The sequence below is a fragment of the Coptis chinensis genome, chromosome 8 (genome assembly GCF_015680905.1).
Source record: "Coptis chinensis isolate HL-2020 chromosome 8, ASM1568090v1, whole genome shotgun sequence".
NCBI classification, from domain to species: domain Eukaryota; kingdom Viridiplantae; phylum Streptophyta; class Magnoliopsida; order Ranunculales; family Ranunculaceae; genus Coptis; species Coptis chinensis.
In genome coordinates this window covers 32,478,182-32,493,726 of record NC_141463.1, presented here as the reverse complement: position 1 = coordinate 32,493,726, position 15,545 = coordinate 32,478,182, and the positions used below count along the sequence as shown (strand labels likewise).

At 39.5% G+C, this 15,545-nt stretch overlaps 2 protein-coding genes across 2 annotated transcripts; one reads left to right on the top strand and one right to left on the bottom strand.

Annotated features, from left to right (window-relative positions):
- The first annotated feature begins 43 nt into the window (after window positions 1-43).
- LOC147481138 (two-pore potassium channel 5-like) lies at window positions 44-3,849 on the top strand. Its single transcript, XM_086576317.1, has 2 exons — window positions 44-1,224; window positions 3,179-3,849. The coding sequence occupies exons 1-2, from the start codon at window positions 257-259 to the stop codon at window positions 3,330-3,332; spliced, it is 1,122 nt and encodes a 373-aa protein (XP_086432443.1). The 5' UTR covers window positions 44-256; the 3' UTR covers window positions 3,333-3,849.
- An 8,485-nt stretch (window positions 3,850-12,334) lies between these two features.
- On the bottom strand, window positions 12,335-15,011 carry LOC147481137 (rust resistance kinase Lr10-like). Its single transcript, XM_086581522.1, has 2 exons — window positions 14,223-15,011; window positions 12,335-13,917 (listed from the first exon to the last, which is right to left on the bottom strand). Exon 2 carries the CDS (start codon window positions 13,830-13,832, stop codon window positions 12,561-12,563), a length of 1,272 nt encoding a protein of 423 aa, XP_086437648.1. The 5' UTR covers window positions 13,833-13,917; window positions 14,223-15,011; the 3' UTR covers window positions 12,335-12,560.
- Between the last annotated feature and the right edge of the window lie 534 nt (window positions 15,012-15,545).

Below are 15,545 nucleotides of genomic sequence, written 5' to 3'. Positions count from 1 at the left end.
GATCCTCTTTTTATTTGTTTCTCAATGTGTGCTCCTAGTGATTAACGTTAGCTGGATAGATAACAAGTTCTCTATCTACATTCCATAGTATCTAAAATTTGTTTTTCGGAAAAAATGATCGCGAAATACTAAAAATGCACGTGTCTTGACATGGTAATAACGTACCTGTTAAAGTACAATTATTGGTTTTGAGTTTAACGTATCCAATAAACATGGTACTTGGCCACAAATAGTATTGTTTTCAGTTAAACTTTTTATGGAAGCACAAGCTTTTATCTCCAACACTCCAACTCCCACCCAAGATGAACAACTTATCTCTGAAGAAATCAAAGACCCTTTTCTTGAAAGAAGTTCTAGTGTGCCAAAAACATTGCATGGACATGGTGGTCCTAAAAAGACTAGTTATTTGCACCGTTCCAAGACTGCCCCAGCTATGGCAGTAATGAAAGACTTAAAACAAAACACACCCGACCAAGTCGATAAACCAAAGAATGAATCAGTTTCAGTTATCAGGCAAGCATTGTTTTTACTAGTCTTGTATTTAGCACTTGGTGTTTTGATATACTCATTTAATAGAGATAATTTCTCAGGTGTTGAAACACATCCAGTTATTGATGCTCTTTATTTTTGTATTGTTACTATGTGTACTATTGGGTATGGTGATATTGCACCATTGACACCAGGGACTAAGTTGTTTGCTTGTGTTTTTGTGTTGGTTGGGTTTGGGTTTATAGATATTTTGTTAAGTGGGGTTGTGAATTATGTACTGGATTTACAAGAAAATATGATTTTAACTAGTATTCAAGTTGGTGGGAATCGTCGAGGCTTTTCGGCTAAGAATTATATTTTTGATGTACAAAAGGGTAGAATGAGGATAAGAATGAAGGTGGCATTGGCACTTGGGGTTGTTGTAACGAGTATTGGGATTGGGTCATTGGTTTTGTATTTCTTGGAGGATTTAGATTGGGTGGATGCAATTTATTTGTCTGTTATGTCTGTTACTACAGTTGGTTATGGTGATAGGGCTTTCAAGACATTGGTGGGGAGATTATTTGCTTCAGTCTGGCTTCTGTTTTCTACACTGGCAGTGGCCCGAGCATTTCTGTATTTGGCAGAGGCAAGGATTGATAAAAGGCATAGACGGATTATGAAGTATGTGTTGCAGCGAGAAATCACTGTCCAGGATTTGCTAGCGGCTGATGTCAACAACCATGGTTTCATCAGGTTAGTTCTAACTTATTTCATGGCTCTTAGATAAGCAATCAGTCATTTTAAGTCATGTATCTATGCATTTGTAGATTCTTGTATGTATGAGTTGCATTTTGATACTAGTTATCTTTGAAGGGGAAATGTGAAATTGGAAATTAAGTCATGTGGAATGTGCTGGTTGTACAATTAGGCATGCTTAGAGAGCTTATTCTTGTACAATTTGGTAAATATTTAGGGTACTAGATCTCTGTGTGATTAACATCTTTGAGAACAACTATATATTTACTTAATTGTTAAAATGACTTGTTGCCGTAGGGCCAAGTTCAAACTTAATGGAGGAACAAGATTCGCTCAGCCGCCTTTTATGGTTTGGGAAAAGCTGTTCTTGTTCTTCTTCTCAATGCTGATTGTAAATGTCAATAGTAATACGAAGTGGTTGAGCAGTTTTCCCACCTAATATTTTCTTATGCCATATATAGAGGTAACTAGTTAGAAACAAAAGTAAACTGTCTGGTACAACTTGTGATGATTAAAGTATGCACTATGTCATATTTTGCTTGGAATACAACCCCTTATTTGTTGATAATGAAAAAGAACTATACACTAGGAAGGGGAGTGGGTTTCTTAACAAGACCATTTGAGACTAAAACTTTGATAACTGAGATCCTCGGAATAGTCCTCTTCTCCAAACTGAAGTTGAGCACCATTGGGGTTTTGGAAATTAGTAACGAATCATAACCCCCCTTTTCATCTCCAGTCAAAATTGTTTACAATTTTCTCCCTGAACATTTCAAAAACAGTTAACCAACAAGTTGAGACATTGCTGGAATTCTGTGTACTCAATTCCTATCTCGATTAAAAGGTTTAATATGTTGGTTGTTTTTTTGGAGACTTGGTTGAGTATTCTTTAATTGGAGGAAACAGATATGTTTCTACTTAAAGCAGCAGAGCTTGAGCTTAAGACAACTTAGCTTACATAAATACTGGTCTCATAAGAACCTATATGTGCGTACTAATACACCAGTTCTGGTACTGAAGAAAATTAAAAATATTATTGAATCTTAAATCTTTCTTCTTGATGTTAACCTTCTTCTGCACTGTAAGATTACAATATTAACATATAGCATCTGCCTGAACTAAAAATGTCCATAAGTAATGCTAGTATTGTAAGCTTCTAGCATTCAAGAATGAGTATTGCAAGAACGAGCTACACTATTGTATTCTGACCTTAAAGGAATAAAAGGATAACACTGGGAGGGTTTTTCATGATTGTATTCATTGGCTAAGTAAACTTTATGAATGACCACCCATTTGGAGATGCTTCTGAGAGAAATGAACAGGTGTATTGTGAAACATGAAAATCTTGACAACCTACAATGGAAAAATACATGCATGGGGGTCTAGGATCAGCAGATGGATCCCCATGCTGGAAAATCTACTTGTATACTCTCTGTATGACAATTCAGAGGCAAGACTAGTCAGGCTAGGTGATTTTTTTGCTTAGGGCTTGTGCTAGATGCATTGTTACCATTGACTGAATCTTTAGTTGTTCCAAATCTTTGTTGTGAATGTAATGAGACTACTCTACAGGCATTCTTTTTATATGCCAATCCCTTATTCTCGTACTTAATTATGGTCGCACTGTAAAAATCTGGAGTGGTCTAATTGTATCTTGTCACACGATCCTACTACAGATCACAACATGAAGGAAATCACTTTTCAACAAAAATCGCAGCTACTAAACTTTTCAAAAAATTGAAGAAACTTTTGCTCGATCTTTTTGTCTTCTCTTTCTCCGTGACATTTGCCTATAGTTTATCTTACTGTTCTGTTTAGTCTTGGTCACAAAACAACTCTCTTTTCCTTTTGTTTTTTCAGTCTGCAATTTTTTTGTATACTGAGCAGGGCTTAATCTGTGTAGTAAATCAGAATTACTGACTTCTGATCTAAATATCTTGTCTGTTTCCAGTAAATCAGAATATGTTCTATACAAGCTCAAAGAAATGGGGAAGATTAACGATAAGGATATAGTGCTGATATGCAACCAGTTCAACAAACTTGATCCCAACAACTCTGGGAAAATAACCCTTCCCGATCTCTTGGAGAGTCGCAATCTACCTTGAATCGATATGAAGAAGGTCAGTATTCTTTTATTGGGGAATCTGATTTGTTGTCTACACGGGGACAGAAAGAAGACGTGGAAAATTAAGTATCAAAGCTAAGAAATTCCAAGAAGCAACTCACTAATGAGATGCGTACATGATACACACCGCCACACCCAAAAGCACACCCCTTTGTCTTGGAATTGGTCCTCCCAGTACACTTATTTTCTTCCCTAGAGGGCAAAAAGTTTCTTTTAATGAGGTGGACTTATCCAACTGGTTTGGAGTTACATCTTCGCACTCCTTATCAAGCCTTCCGCTATCTAAAGATCTATTCCTCTATAGGACTGTGTTACTGTGTAAATGAACTTAAAACTTGTTATCTGATTTTATAAAAGCTAGGAAATGTATTAGATATTCATCACAATGAGCTCTGGCATAGTTGGTTAACCAACTATTGATTTAAGAATTATATATTATTTGTAATGACTCAATAGTAGAAAGCATTGTAAATAATTACTACTGGATCTTATTATCACTTTCTGTTCCTCTATAATGTTTTGCATTACCATTTACCAAGCCTAAACCCAGGTGCAGGAAGGTTGTGTCAAAGTTAACCTGATGAGAATTAAATCACATCCCAGAGGTATTCATTGATGAAATAAGTTAGCGAATACTGGTGCAGGTCATATGTTATCACGTGGTTTTCCGAAGCTTAAGTTTTGAGCTAACCTCAATCCATTTTGAACTTGATATGACACCAGTTGAACATGACATATTTTACCTGTTTGAGTTAAGAATTCACATGGGTTTGAGATGATACAGACTGAAGCCGAATTTTATCTTATTTTACGAGTTCTTTAGTTAGGCATTGGTATTATTGTAACAATAGGCTATGAAATAGTTCGATCTCTTTATCCTATATTTGTTTTCTTTGTCAGTATTTTAGTAAGTGAAAGAAAGGAATCTTAAGCAACCATGTGTAATATAATGCTAATACATTGTTGAGTTGTTGGAACCGTCGAGCTTTGCTCCGGTGTCCGTATGCCACTCTCGACCCCTGAACCTGATGAAGAGGGCGCGATCGCTATTCATCCACAAAGACACACTCAGCTCATGCTCGATGAAGAGGGCCTATTCCCTACACTATGGCGCGCTCATGCTCTAAATGAAGAGGGCGCCAAGGCTTCCTTTCTGGCCTTCAGCATCATGCTCTAATGAAGAGGCGCCATGCTCATGTTCATGCCATACTCAATGCCCAAGCCCCCATTTTTTTTCCCCCCTTGTCTATGTACACCTATATAAAGGTAATAGATTAGGGTTTTGAAGACAACTTTGAGAGATTCATTTCTAGGGTATTGTGGGAGCTCTATTGAGCTAGGGTTTGAGTGAGGCCTCTTCTTATTGATTCTTGATCTCTTGTAAACTCTCCAATCTTTATTATAAAGGAAACTTCGGCTCTTGTGTGTGGATGTAGGTAACATTTACGAACCACCTAAATCTTTGTGTCTCTTTGCATATTTACTTCCATTATTATTGTTCTTTATGAATTGTGATGATACAGTAGTGGTTTTGCTTGGTTGAGGTTGTTGTGATAACTACCAAAGTCTTGGGTGGGTGATTTCCTTGGTGTGATCTCCAAGTTGAAATCATTTGGGATAGAAAGTAGCTAGATTGAGGTGTGACCTTCTAGTAAAATCTCCCAACAAGTGGTATCAGAGCACGGTTTTGAATCATTGGAACAAGGTGTGTGAGGAAAGTTTCCACCTTTAGCATTTGAGGCTAGGTGTTTGAAGAAATTCCTCTGAGAGAGTCTCCACCGTTGTGTTGGTTCAAGTGGAAGTCATGACGACCGAAAAAGGAAAAAGCTACAAGATAGAAGTTTGTGGAACAAACTTCGGCTATTGGAAGATGCAAATCGAGGACGTACTCTATCAAAAGGATTTGATGGAAACATTGATATGTGAGAAGCCCGATGAGATTCCGCAAGATAAATGGGATTTGCAAGATAGAAAGGCCTTGGCCACAATCCGATTGAGTCTTTCGAAGTCGGTAGCCTTCAATATTAAGACTGAGAAGACGGCGAAGTCTCTCATGGAGGCACTTACTACGATGTATGAACAACCCTCGGCCGCGAACAAAGTCTATTTGATCACCAAGCTATTTAGTATGAAAATGTTGGAGGGGACCTCCTTCAAGGATCACCTAAATGAATTCAACCAAACTAAGGACCAATTGGAGTCGGTTGAGATTACATTTAGTGATGAGGTGCTAGCTTTGGCGATACTTGGACAATTGCCTCCAAGTTGGAAGGCGACTATGACGCTATTAGTGGCTCTGGGGAATGACCAAGTTGAAGTTTGAGCACGTTGTTTGTATGGTACTAACCGAGGAAATCCGAGACAGATTGTCCGTCATCTTCGGGATCAACTTCGTGGTCGGCATTGAGCGAAAGTAGGGAAGAAAGTCAAACGAGTCGTAGTAAGAAAAGTGGAGGGGGGAGATCGAAATCTCAAGCCTCCCAATTGCAAAGCGTTGAACACAAACCTCGAGACATAAGTGAAGTGGTGTGCTATAATTGTGGTAGGCCGCCACTATAGCCCCATTGCCTCTACCAAGAAACAACAACAACATTAATAAGAACAAGAAAAGAATCAAGAAGCTAATGTTGTTGAGATGGTAGATGACGCTTTGATATGTTCGTTGGAGCACAAGAAGAGTCTTGGGTACTTGATTCCCAAGATCATTCCATGCTACCTCACATCGAGAGTTCCTTGAGAACTACACCGGCGGTGACCTTTGAAACGGTCTTTCTCGGTGATGACCAACCTTGTGACATTGTCGGCAAGGGGGCGACGCATGTCAAGATGAATGGCTCGTCATGGTTATTGAGGGACGTCGGAACCGTTCGCCCGGATTGAGGAAGAATTTGATTTACGTGGGGCAATTGGCAAGTGAAGGATTTGTTCTGATCTTTACTTGGTGATACTTGGAAGGTCTCGAAGGTTCATTGATTGTTGCAAATGGTAAGAAAGATGGTACTCTCTACATGATCGCACATGGTTGTGAGTCGATTGCCGTGGCACATGGCAAAGAGGATCCGAATGTTTGGCACCGCAGACTTGGTCACATGAGTGAGAAAGGAATGAAAATCCTTCACTCTTCTGGTAAACTCCCAAAGTTACAGTCGACTGAAATTGACTTCGAAGAACTGTATTTGGAAAGCGTAGCGGGTGAGTTTTCGAGAATGGGTCGACTCAAAGCTAGAAGGCTTGAGTTGATACATCTGAGATGTCCGGGGCCGACTAATGTCTCTTCACTTGGCGGAAAGTCATATTTTGTGACTTTCATTGATGACCATACTAGGAAAGTGTGGGTCTATTTCTTGAGACACAAGTCGGCAGTATTTGAAGTGTTCAAGACTTGGAAGGCCATGGTTGAGAATGAGACAAGCTTGAAAGTAAAAGAAGGCGAGATCCGACAACGATTGAGAGTATGAGGATTCGGGTTTTAAAATCTTGTCTTGACAATGGCATCAAGATGGAAAAAGACTTTGCCGGGGACACCTCGCCAGAATGGGGTTGCAGAGCGGATGAATAGAACAACGAGAGAGCTAGGTGTATCGCATTACACTAGCGAGGCTTACTTGCCCGCCAGGCGAAAAGTGTTAGCAATGCAAAGACTTACGATCAATAAAGGACCATCGGTGCCTTTGGATTTTAAGATTCCGGAGGAAGTGTGGGAGCGGGAAGGATGTGAACCTTTCCCATTTGAAGGTGTTTGGTTGTGTGTCCTATATCCACATTAGTGACCAAGCTAGAAGCAAGCTTGATGCTAAGTCACTAAAGTGCACCTTCATTGGCTATGGTGGTGATGATTTTGGGTATCGTTTTTGGGATGATCAAAATCGGAAAATCATTCGTAGTAGAGATGTTGTGTTTAATGAGAAGGTGATGTACAAGGACGAGATGAAGCCTGAACCAAGGAATCGGGTACGAGAGAGCGGCCTGCAGTATGTTGAGTTGGAAGACTTCGATGTAAGTCGTGGTATAGTGGAGCCCCCACATCGAGGATGACGATAGTAGTGACTCGAGAGAATAATGAGGATACTACACCACCGAGTCCATCTCCACCTCATGCCCCAAGGAAGACATCCGGGCCACATGTACCGAAGTTCGAGATATCCGCCCTCCACCTATGTGAATTACTTGCTACTTTATCGATGGTGGCGAGCACCAATGCTATGATGAAGCATTGGATGGTGAGTGATGCAAGCAAGTGGGAGCTTGCTATGCAAGATGAGATGAAGTCCCCATCTCTTGGCGCATGGGGGAGTTAGCCAAACTACCCACGGGCAAGAAGGCTCTACGTAACAAATGGGTGTTTAGAGTCAAAGAGGAACATGATGGTTCCCAGAGATACAAAAGCAAGGCTAGTAGTCGAGGGTTTTCGCCAAAGCGTGCATTGACTTCACGAGATATTCTCCCCAGTGGTGGCCCGAATACTATTCGGTCGGTGTTGAGTATTGTTGCGTGGAAGATTTATATCTTGAGCGGTTGGATGTTAAAACGCCTTCCTCCATGGTGACCTAGTTGAGAAAATTTATATCAAAGAACCTGGAGGGTTTCATCAAGAAGGGTAAAGAGAATATGGTATCGCAGCTCGAAAGAGCTTGTATGGTTTGAAACAAGCCCCCAGCGTTAGTACGGAAGTTTGATAACTTCATGCAAGGAAATGGCTACTATAAGTGCAACCGACCATTGTTGCTACTTGAAGAGGTTCGACTCCATTTACGCATCCCGTTGCTATATGTTGATGATATGTTAGTAGCGAAGTTCGATATGTCGAAAATTGGGAGATTGAAAGAGAAGTTAGCAAGTGAGTTCTCTATGAAGGACTTGGGTGCGGTAAAACGATTCTAGGGATGAGGATCGAAGAGATAAAGCGAAAAGGTATTATTCGGAGTTGTCTCAGTGAGTATATTGAGAAAGTATTGAAGATGTTCAACATGGGTAGTCTGAAACCGGTTTGCACACCTTTGGCGATCCACTTCAAGTTGTCCAAGAACACTCTCCCAAGATGTTGAGGAAAGAAACTTCATGGCTAAGGTACCATACCGCCATTGGAAGTGTTATGTATGCCATGGTTTGCACACGTCCCGGATATAGCCCAAGCGATTAAAGCCGCCGATGATTTATGTCTAATCCCCGCAAGCAACATTGGGAAGCCGTGAAGTGGATATTGAGATATCCGAGAGGTACTACGAGAAATGCCTATGTTATGGAAGGGTGTTGTGAACCCGCAAGGGTATGTGGATGCCGATTTTGCGGAGAAGTAGATCGCGGAAGAAGCACTCTTGGTTATGTCTTTACAAGTGGTAGTGCTACCGCAGATGAGTTGATTTCTCGATTCTGAAGATTGTTGCTTTGTCTACCACGTATGTAGTATGTGGGTCGCTACAAAGGCAAGCAAAGAGATGATCCGTTCTGAGGATTGATGGAAGAGCTTGGGATGAAGCAAGAGAGAAGTGTGTTACACGGATGGCGGTCGAGTGCTATACATCTTGCCAAGAATTCCGCCTTTTCATTCTAGGACCAAGCACATTGGTCTCCTGTATCATTTTATCCGATCTCTGTTGGAGGATGAGGTTTTGGCACTTGAGAAGATCCAGGGAGTGAGAATCCGGCGGATATGTTGACCAAGACCGTTACCCTCTTCGGAAGTTGAAGTTGTGTTCAACCCGGTGGGTCTTCTTGCTTGAAGACCATGATGGACGGCCGAAAGTGTTTTCCTTAGTATATTGGATTTGGATTGAGTTGTTACAATTGAGATGTGATGTGCATGAAGAATCTCGGGTTCCAAGTGGGAGATTGTTGGGTTGTTGGAACCGTCGAGCTTTGCTCCGGTGTCCGTATGCCACTCTCGACCCCTGAACCTGATGAAGAGGGCGATCGACAAATCCATCCACAGCGCACTCGCCATCCATGCTCGATGAAGAGGGCTCGCAAGGCCACCTACCGCCATGCTCTAATGAAGAGGCTTCGGCCACATGGCCACCTTCAGCCCATGCTCCGTAATGCGGCCTAAGCCCATTTTTTTTTCCTTCCCTTTGTCTATGTACACCTATATAAAGGTAATAGATTAGGGTTTTGAAGGACAACTTTGAGAGATTCATTTCTAGGGTATTGTGGGAGCTCTATTGAGCTAGGGTTTGAGTGAGGCCTCTTCTTATTGATTCTTGATCTCTTGTAAACTCTCCAATCTTTGTTATAAAGGAAACTCGGCTCTTGTGTGTGGATGTAGGTAACATTTACCGAACCACCTAAATCTTTGTGTCTCTTTGTATATTTACTTCCATTATTATTGTTGCTATGAATTGTGATGATACAGTAGTGGTTTTGCTTGGTTGAGGTTGTTATGATAACTACCAAAGTCTTGGGTGGGTGATTTCCTTGGTGTGATCTCCAAGTTGAAATCATTTGGGATAGAAAGTAGCTAGATTGAGGTGTGACCTTCTAGTGAAATCTCCCAACATACATCACCATTGTTGACCTAAATGAATGAGGCACCAACAAATAATTGTTAACTTATGGAACTCTGTCTACGGTTTTGCTATAATATTACAAGTAATTGGGCTGAGAGCCATTTTCCCAAATATTTTTGTTCTAAGTTCATTTTAATTTTAATTTTGCCATAAGTTCTATGTAAATTTAAATTTGCATATGAAAAAAATATATACATATGTAAATTTAAATTTGCATGTAAATTTGTAAATATATATATTTTCATATGCAAATTTAAATTCACATAGAACTTATAGTGAAATTAAAATTGAAAATGTGTCTTTGAGCCGAAACTATAAAAAAAAAGTGATGATGTCAGTACGGTCTGGTTTGGGATTTATGCCGAAATAAAAAAATTATTTTAGGCTTTGTCCTTGCGCCCGTAATCTCTGCATATTAAGGTGTCCAAAGATAGATCTCTTGTTTCTTAGTGAAATTCCCATTATGACGTGAGATTGTGAGTACCTCTGCTCTGCTGCCAAGCTGCCAAGCCTTGGCATCTTTCATCACTAACTTGTTTAGTTGATAGATGATAGACAAAACTGAACACAATTTGGTTTGGCGGGATTCATCTTCATTCGTCAAAAACATTTTTCTTTTTTTTCTTTTTTCTTTTTATGGAACTGAGGTGCTTCCCTTTGTCCACCAGTGGGGAAAACCAATTAGGCTCAATTTTCTCGTTTTTTGCCACTAATCTGGAATTTGGTTATACTGATCTAGGTAGAGTTACTCACGTCCTCCAATACTATCATCATAATACAAAGGAACAATAAAGTCGGAGAAGTGCAGTGGTAATAACTAAGACCGCCGATATTTTATACAATATCTAGCTAAGCTATCTGCTACGCTGTTTCCTTCCTGATAGGTATGCTTAATCATGCTAACAGTAGAATAGTTTGAGTAGATTACCACTTATCATTTGTTTGTTATCTTCTTCAACGAGACATTTTACCAGACCCCTGCACACCACATTGAACGTGTACATGAGTGACCTTGTGATATATAGTACCAATAATGCTTCAGGCCTTCAGCCATGAAGGCATCCTCTGTGGAAAGATAACCTAATGCAGCAGGAGCATACAACAACATGATCCAGGGCTTCCTGATGAAGAAGCACTATGTGTTGAGGACTTGAGCATGACGTGATGAAAGGTCGTTCTCGAGGGGCCTATAGTCACTGTTAAATATCATGCATTTTATCCTGGATCTCTCTACTAATACCTGCCTTTCGTCATGTTGTACCCTAGTAATTTTCATTCTTCTTCCTCAATGGCAAGCTCGTGGTTGTCAATGGTTTTTTGTTATGATATTGCTTTGGGACAGTTCATGCATTCGATTTAGGAAAGAGTAATCCGATCAAACCATTCACTTCCAACTTAAATCTATGCTTTGGGCGTGACACTTCCTCAGGTGTTGTGTTTACGTCTTGTCGTGTCCTGGCCCATATCTGGTTTATGTATGTTGGAGGCCAAACGTGGGCTCTTGTAACCACATACTACTCACTAATGTTTCATTGCCCTCTATTTAGCTCCCAAATATTGGTGAACAAGAAGAAGACACATTGGATCTCATCTTTGAGAAGCTTTCACAACTTTTCCTCACTGCTCCATCAATCAAATACCCCGCGGTTGTATTGATATCCAAACTATTTTTGTATCGTGAAGTCGTCCCTCACTTGTTACCACAAGAAGCCAATCGAGCAGAAGAATCATTAAAAAGCTAAGTAAAATGGATTGGTTCATTTTCCAATAGCACATGGCGGGTAAGTATTGGTGCTGCTGACTGCTATGCAAAGCAGTGTTGCCAAAAGGGGACCAACAATGGAGTAGGAAAAAAACTATTTGTACGGCTCGATTTGGTTTCCAAATAAACTGTTGATAGTTTATACTTGAAATTATCCCATCTCATTTGTTGCAACTTGCAAGGCACATCATTTAGATCAAAATGTTTTCGTACCGTGCAATCAAATCAATTGGTATGCATGCTCTCTTCTCTTTTATGCTCAATTACTAAATGCCTAAACAAGGACATGAAAAATCAGGTATCTGTTCTTTTTATTTTGTAAATCAGTCTATCGTGTTAGATCCATGGTTGAACACTTGAACCTGGTTAGACCATTTGAACAGAAAATTGATTCGATCATCATCAGTTTCGTTAAGTTTTGAAATAATTAGATATTTTACATGATATAAATTGTCGTCTTTCTTTGTCCGATCATAATTCATACCCACTTAAGAGGGTTCCTAGATGAACTTTACTGTTCGGACAAACTACGCGTTTTCTAATGGGAACAGGGCTGCATTCATAATGTGATAGTGCCCCTCGTCCACATGTTCAGGCCACCTCGAATACACAATGTGCATAGCGAGGCTTATCTCATAATAATGCATACCACCGGGTGCTTCAACTATAACACTAAAGATGTAGGTACCCAAGATGTATGAACTATGAAAACTAAAGTAATAGAATCATCGAGTATATAAATGAAACCCCAAACAAGTACCTTCTGATGTAAGTAACAAAAAGCAACCGAAAGGAACTAGAATCACAGTGAAAATAAAATAACACTGACACAAGGAACAAAATTCAAAATAACAATTTTGAAAAAGTGAGCCATTCGAGTGCTTATGATAATGCCATCCGTGATGTATGCCCCTTGTTGGTCATCGTACGTGTTGTTGTGGAACTATCTAGCTCTGGAAATGCATGCACTTGCAGGGATGCTTGACGGCTCGAATGGATTGGGAGGTGGCGTAAATATTATATCCCCCTCAAGAGCCTTCACCACAATGCTCATGGAAGGTCTTGTCGCCGGCAGGTACTGTATACACCAGAATGCAATGATACAGACTGTCTTTGCACTTCCTTTATCCTTCTCCCCAATGCCGCACTTTGTAACCACTTCATCTAGGTTACCATTCTTGAACTTCTCCCAAACTTGTCGTGGGAATGAATTTCGGACATCACAAATCGTCCTACTCAAAATCTCAAAGAGCATAATGCCGAAACTAAAAGTATCACATTTATAAGTTATCCTTGGCATGTCCATACGAACCTCTGGGGCATCGTAACCACGCATCTCTCTGAGTCCGGTGATTGTGAGGTGAGTTTTGTCTCTGTTACAAAGCTTAGCCAATCCAAAATCAGACACCTTAGCAGTACATTTTGAGTCAAGGAGCACATTACCCGCTTTTATGTCACGATGAATTATTCGCTCTTCATGGCAATTATCGTGCAAATAAGAAATCGCTTTGGCTGTCTCAATTGCAACTCGATGTAACTTTCTCCATGGTAAATTCAGGTGGTTGTCAAATAAAACCATATCGAAAGATCCATTCTCCATATACTCGTACACTAGTGCTTTCAATTCACCACAAAAGCAAAACCCATAGAGTTTAACTAAGTTTCGATGATAACTTGTGTTCATTGTTCTTACTTCAGCCATGAACTGATTTTCAATGTCATCCATCATCAGGTCCTCTCTTAGTTTCTTAACAGCGATTTTCACACCATTAGGCAACTTGCCTGCATAAACAACACCAAACCCACCGGAACCTATTTCAGTTTGGAAATCTGTATACTTCCTAAGCTGCCAGGGAGAAAATCGCAGTGCCTTTTCTGTTGCCACTTTACTTATAAATGTTTCCATTGTTTGTGAGATTTCATCAGCCATTTCTCTTAAAACTTTCACAAGCTTGTAAGTTTCAAGCACTTTCTTGTTAAGCTTCTTCCTCGCTTTGATCTTACTGAGAGATGAATATATACTTTCAGGAGGCATGTCCCTGAACTCCTTCTGAATTACTTCAAACTCGAGTTCTCTCTCTTTTACATTTTTCGACCACGTGTCCATTCGTTGTTCCCCAGTTTTTGCCGAATCCTTCATCAAATCTTTCAACTTATTCATTTCCTCCAACAAAGCATTAAAGTTTTCCTTAAGATAACTAGGATTATCCTCCATGATCTCAGACAATGTAATATTGGTACAGGTAACAATTCCACCAAGTAGAAGTTGGAAGAGAGTTACAACAATGCTCTAACCAAATCTGAGAACAGAAATAGAAAAAAAGTTTTAAAAAACTTTAAACTGATGGAAAAAATCAAGAAAACAATCAAAGCAGACCAGAGATAGAATTATTTTATTCAGTCAGTTAAAAGGACTTATATGTATAACTTTAAAGATATTTCACTCAAAGGGAATTATGAATTAGCAAAATGAAATGATATCCTGATTCTGAGAATTATATATATTTAAGTGAAAAAAACAGATATCACAGTTAAAGATCAGGTGAACATGATAAAACTGATACTACAAAGAAAACTCAAGATGAACTAATTCTTCAAAATGTACCTAGAGTGATTGGAAGATCAACTATATTTCAGTCAAGCTCCGTGATGATGGCTGGTCCCATTTCTTTGTAACCTGTAAAAGTAAGAAATGTTTTTTCTCCTCTGTTTTCGTATTATGAGATACAATTAAAACTTCATAATGACCAAGAAATGAAGACATCGATACATTCCAAGAAATGCTTTAGATCTCAAGTTGAAAGGAGGGATGACTAAATAATGGCTATCGTATTGGATGAAGTTGAAAGGGTATGAACCAAGCACACCATGGATGCCTTGGTTGGTAAGTCAACACGGTATATTTTAGAAATCTGAAAATGAATTTCATTGAAAAAATAATGCTAACAGAATCTTTTACGCGGCCTGATCATGGTTTGGTGCATTGGGCTTTCTTCTGCGAAGGTCAGGTACATTGGTTTACACAAATTCATTTAAAAAAACAAGGTCACCTAGAAATCAATCAACTTTCTTGACTAGGAAAATACCTCCCCTGCCCAGTTAGTTAGCTGTTAACGAGTACTCTTTTGACTTCTAGGAAATGGGAAAACAAGTAGTTGGATGTGAACAGATTGACTTCATATTAAACTGGATGGACTTGTCAACTCCATCCAAATTAAACAATATTAAGGAGATGGATTATTCCGCCAAAGTAGACCTGATTTCTCTCAAGAATGTTCATGTCTAAGACATTGGAAGATAAATTGGTAGGTGAGTTTAGCCTGAAACAATTACCAGATTGTTGCAACAGCGCAAAGTTTTGTCAACATTTGAGTTCACAGGCCGGCGTAAAACCTTTTCTAAGCGTTCCGCGTTTTCTAATATACTTGTTCCAATCAATCCATATTATTAAAATTTAGAGCACAGGACAGTCTACAAACTCAAACGCGGGTGTTGCTTGGTACACGCAATATCAACTTGTTCACATTACCATTAGAAAAGAACAAGCGGGGTCCTTTTCAATTTTCAACCCAACAACCTGGATTAGGTGACTCTTTGTTTTATTGCATTGACCATAGATTCTCACAGCTTCATTCTCCTGGCTTAGTTTCCAACGCGCAGAGAAAACAAGCTCTCCAACGCGACAGAAGAAAAAATCTAAATAAAACACACGACAATCAGCCAGGCTTTCTCTTAAACGGTGGGGCAGCTTATACAGTGTCTTGAACAACTTTTTTAATTTACGCTTATTAACTTGTTCGTGGCAGTTTATATATGACACTATATAAGTTGTGCAAGACACTATATAAGATACTTAAGACACCATATAACATGTCTGTAAACGGACGTCCCTTTAAGAGAAAGCCTGGTCAACTATATATATCATACT